This window comes from Alosa alosa, chromosome 12 (assembly GCF_017589495.1).
Source record: "Alosa alosa isolate M-15738 ecotype Scorff River chromosome 12, AALO_Geno_1.1, whole genome shotgun sequence".
NCBI classification, from domain to species: Eukaryota; Metazoa; Chordata; class Actinopteri; order Clupeiformes; family Clupeidae; genus Alosa; species Alosa alosa.
Window position 1 is genome coordinate 1,119,119 of NC_063200.1, and position 5,000 is coordinate 1,124,118.

General features: G+C 46.1%; 1 protein-coding gene across 1 annotated transcript in view; it reads left to right on the forward strand.

Moving 5' to 3' along the window:
* pappaa (pregnancy-associated plasma protein A, pappalysin 1a) overlaps positions 1 to 5,000 on the forward strand; it is a 197,677-nt gene that overhangs the window by 136,478 nt on the left and 56,199 nt on the right. Inside the window, 1 exon segment of the mRNA XM_048259029.1 lies at positions 4,846 to 5,000. This exon segment is cut by the window's right edge and continues 29 nt beyond it. Within this exon segment, the coding sequence (XP_048114986.1) occupies positions 4,846 to 5,000 (155 nt within the window).

Here is a 5,000-nt window from a genome sequence, read left to right on the forward strand (position 1 = left end):
TGGAATGGGAATGTGTGTGTGTGTGTTTGTATGTATGTGTGTACTGTATGTGCACACTTTCAAAATGTTTGTGTGTGTATGGGTGTGTGTGTGTGTGTGTATGTGTGTGTGTGTTTCTCTGGCTTAGTAAACCCCTGCTCTTTAAAGAAGAGTAGCCAAGCAGCAATTTAGGAAACAATGTCAAACTTTCAGCTAATAATCACTTTCCTGCCCACGACCATCCTGCAGGATCAAGCTGCCGCGCTTTAGTGGAAACTAAGATCAGCCAGAGATCAGCCAGCGATCAGCCAGATCAGCGTCAGGGTTACTGTCCTGCACCAGAGATCAGCCAAAGATCAGCCAAAGATCAGCCAGAGGTCAGCCAGAGATCAGCCAGAGATCAGCCAGCGAGAAGATCAGCCAGCCAGAGGGTTATTGTCCTGCAGTGCCCCTTTACTAATATAACCCAGAGATCAGCCAGATCAGCGCCAGGGTTACTGTCCTGCACCAAAGATCAGCCAGAGATCAGCCAGCCAGAGGGTTATTGTCCTGCAGTGCCCACTTAAGGGTTCTGGACTGCAGGACACCACACACCTTCTGACCAGGGCATGGCAAAGGGTATGGTACCACTCTCCTGCTGCCCAGTAAAGGGTATGACACCACTCTCCTGCTGCCCAGTGCCCAGTAAAGGGTTCTGTTCTATAATGGCAATGTCTATGTACTGTAGGCTTAAAAATCACCATGTAAATGATCCGATCAGGGACATCTACTCTTTGTGTGTGTGTGTGTGTGTGTGTGTGTGTGTGTGTGTGTGTGTGTATGTGTATCAGCCAATTTTCCAGTTTTCCATCTCAGTCACACAGTAATCTTATCCTCAAAAGCATACACATAGCAAGAGGAAGCACACACATACACACACACACACACACACACACACAAGCGGGCAGAGGGAAAATATGCTGATGCAGCTTTAATGACGGGGCATACTTCCCTCCTCAGTCCTTTTGTTTCAATTCCTTTGCTGCCCCCCAAATACCCCCCCCCATCCAACCCCCGAGCGTCGGCTATGTAACTGATAGCTCCTCATTCCTGTTCATGTCACTGGCCTGCCCCTAATGCCCCTAATGCCCCTAATGCCCCTAATGGCTCCCCTTGCCCACTTAGTGGTCTGGTGGTCATGGTGTGGGAGGCCATTGTGGTTCGGCAGACCCCCTCCCCCCTCCACCCTCAACCCTGCTGGCTGGCAGACCCCTCCACCCCTCCACCGCTGGGAAGAGGCCAGTCCAGGCCGCTGAGAGACAGAGTAAGCACGACTACTCTAGATGGGACAAACACCCAATAGAAGCCCTGCATGCTGAATTCTGTAGAAATGTGTTACATATCCAAAGAAAAGTACCCACAAATGCTAGCAGGGCAGAATTAGGCCGATTTCCACTATTGATTAATATCCAAAACGATCACTAAAATTCTGGATTCATCTAAAAATTAAGCCCTCAAAATTCACTCACATTTTAAAGCACCTTACATCCCAAGAGCTCAGCCCTAAGCCCAGTCCCTATGTCAGTTGGTCTCGGATTTAACTAACCCAATAACCCCTAACCCACAAATTGTCCAGACCAGCACTGCTTCCCCAACCACCAATCAGAATCAACCAAATTAACAAGAACAACAAGAATTCTTATTTGGAACACTGGAAGAAAGAAACAAAATTACAACACAAACTAGAATGTTACATTGGCATACGAAAAGACTATCAATTGCAGAGTATCTCCACACTGTCAGAGATACGAAGCAGAGACAGATCCTCACCAAAGAGGCTGAGTGACCACAGTCTATGCCATAGAGAAAGGCAGGCACAAGAAGTCATGGCTGCCCAAAGAGCAAAGGACATGTGGTCACTGTATGACAGGGGGAGGTGGAGTCAGAGGTGGCACTCTGCTACACTGTGACAAATATCGGTCCCAAAGAGACAAATATTTCACCATTTTGAACAACATCATTCCCAACTTCACAAAACTGGGGGAACAGAAAAAACTTGCTGTAGTTTTGGGTGAGGACACCAGCACATGCATACTGGCAGCCAGTTATGTGTCCTCACTCCATAACCTGAGAAGGCATTACTTAAGATAATCACTCCCACTACCTCCACTTTTCAACACAACACTGCTCCCCAGCCCCAGTCTGTTACACCATGTCTCCTGTTTGTTTTGTTTGTTTGTCCTGTCTTGGTTTTCCTATGCAGTGTACAGACAATGGTCTTGCATGGTTGTGGATGTGCTGTGTGTGTGTGTGTGTGTGTGTGTGTGTGTGTGTGTGTGTGTGTGTGTGTGTGTGTGTATATGTGTGTGTGACTAAGTGTAAATAAATGTTTGTACATGTTTATATCATTTTGTATTTGTATTTTCCTTAATTATTACTATTCCTGTGAACGCTTTGGCAATGCATCATATGGTTTGTCGTGCCAATAAAGCATATTTGAATTTGACAGAGAGAGAGAGAGAGAGAGAGAGAGAGAGAGAGAGATGTGATCACATGCATATGTGTGTGTGTGTGGAAAAAAGAGAGAAAGTGAGGGTATACACACCATTTTTCATGTTACTGTTTCCTGTAATGCTGTCAATGTTCTAATTATGCTGTTATGCTGTTGTAATTGTGCTTTGGCAACACTGTACTTACTTACAGTCATGCTAATAAAGCAACCTTGAATTGAATTGAATTGAATTGAGAGAGAGAGAGAGAGAGAGAGAGAGCAGGGCCTCAGCACACTGGGCGTGCTAGCTGCTAGGGTCACCTGAGGTATGCTAGCATCTGAGCTAGCGGATATGCTCACACACACACACACACACACACACACATACACGCTCACACACACACACACACACACACACACACACACACACACACACACACACACACACACACACATATATATATATGTATGTACAGTATGTATGCAAACAGGCAAATGCACACACACTCAGTCCTACTACTACACACACATAACACACACACACACATGACTACAAAAAAGTGTGTGCGCACCCACCAACACCCGCACACACAAACACACACACACACATCCAGCTGTCTGCCAGACCTGGACCTACCTCAATGGTACTGGCTCAGAAGAATGGAGCACTCTCTCTGGGCAGTGGAGAAAAAAGAGAGAAAGAGAGAGTGAGAGATAGAAAGGAAGAGAAAAGAGAGAGAGCTAGAGAGAGGGAGAAAAAGAGAGAGAGAGAAAGAAAGGAAGAGAAAGAGAGAGAGCGAGAGAGAGAGAAAGAGAGAGCGTTTGGTTGCATGTAACCATTTAGCCAGTGTGGCATTGCCAACATTCCTTCAGTCTGGTATGCTAACCGCGTGCTGTCCTGTTTAGATCAAAACAAGTCATGGCATCCAGGGTCTGGCTGGTGTGGCGCAGCGCAGCAGAGAGTGCCCAGTCGACTAACCCGTAAATACATAAGCAAGCAGAGAGTGCCCAGTCGACTAGCCGCGGGCCACAGCGCAGCAGAGAGTGCCCAGTCTACTAGCCGCGGAGCGCAGTGCAGTAGAGAGTGCCCAGTCGACTAGCCACGGGGAGTCTTTTCTCCAGGCTAATTTAACTCTGCGTTCCCCTCACTCGCAATAAACATCATGCGCAATGCTAGCTATCTACTCATATAATAAACATCATGCGCAATGCTAGCTATCTACTCATATAATAAACATCACGCGCAATGCTAGCTATTTACTCATATAATAAACATCACGCGCAATGCTAGCTATTTACTCATATAATAAATATCACGCGCAATGCTAACTATTTACTTCTATAATAAGTGGCTAACAGAGAGGTGGCATTTCTCCCCGGCTTATTTAACTCTATGTTCTTTTTTTCGCTAACTCGCAATTACGTAGTAATTCAGTCACAAATGAATCATATGTGGAGGGCCAGTGGCTTTTTTCAGTTTGGTTGCTGGCTCTGTGGAAGCGAATAGAAACTGAAGCATGCTGGGAATTCTATGTGAGTTCCACGTACGTTGCTACGAGGACAATTTAATTAAACATAATTCAGCCCAGTGAAGTTCAAGCCATTCCAATCCACTTTCAACACAAACCTCATACCAGCTCATCAAATTCAATGGGAATCATCATTTCAACATTGAATCAAATGTTTGTTTCTGTATGCATGAGGGCAGAACCCAATTTACTGGTTAATCCCATCTTTGTTTACTGGTTTGAACACTGGTCTTTGTTTACTGGTTTGAACACTAGGTCCCATGTTCATAACATAATGTACTGGTTAATCTCATCTTTGTTTACTGGTTTGAACACTAGGTCCCATGTTCATAATATAATGTACTGGTTAATCTCATCTTTGTTTACTGGTTTGAACACTAGGTCCCATGTTCATAACATAATGTACTGGTTAATCTCATCTTTGTTTACTGGTTTGAACACTGGTAGGTCCCACGTTTATAATTTAATGGAGTTGAACTGAAATCACTTTTCGGTCTTTATCGGCTACTCTGACCCCAATGACCATGACTGAGCTGAGCTGAGCTGACCCTAATGACTGAGCTGAGCTGACCCTAATGACTGAGCTGAGCTGAGCTGGGCTGAGCTGACTGTGATGGTCATCTGGTGTTTGTGTGATTTCCCTCACGGGATCAAACGAGTATACGTATACTGATTGTCCGTTGCAGGCCAGTCCTACAATGACTATAACTAACTGTGCTATGGAGTGATGAGTGATGAGGTGGTGAGTGATGAGGGGGTGAGGTGATGATGTGGTGAGTGATGAGGGGGTGAGGTGGTGAGGTGGTGAGTGATGAGGTGGTGAGGTGGTGAGTGATGAGGGGGTCTTCCTGTGGTTGTCTATTGCAGGCCGGCCCCTCTGTGTCCATCACGTGTGCCGATGGGAAGTGGAACAAACAGGTGTCGTGTGAGCCGGTGGACTGCGGCCTGCCGGACAAGTACCACGTCCACCCAGCGGTCTTCCACTTCCCTGACGGCACCACCTACGGCAAGAAGACCACCTT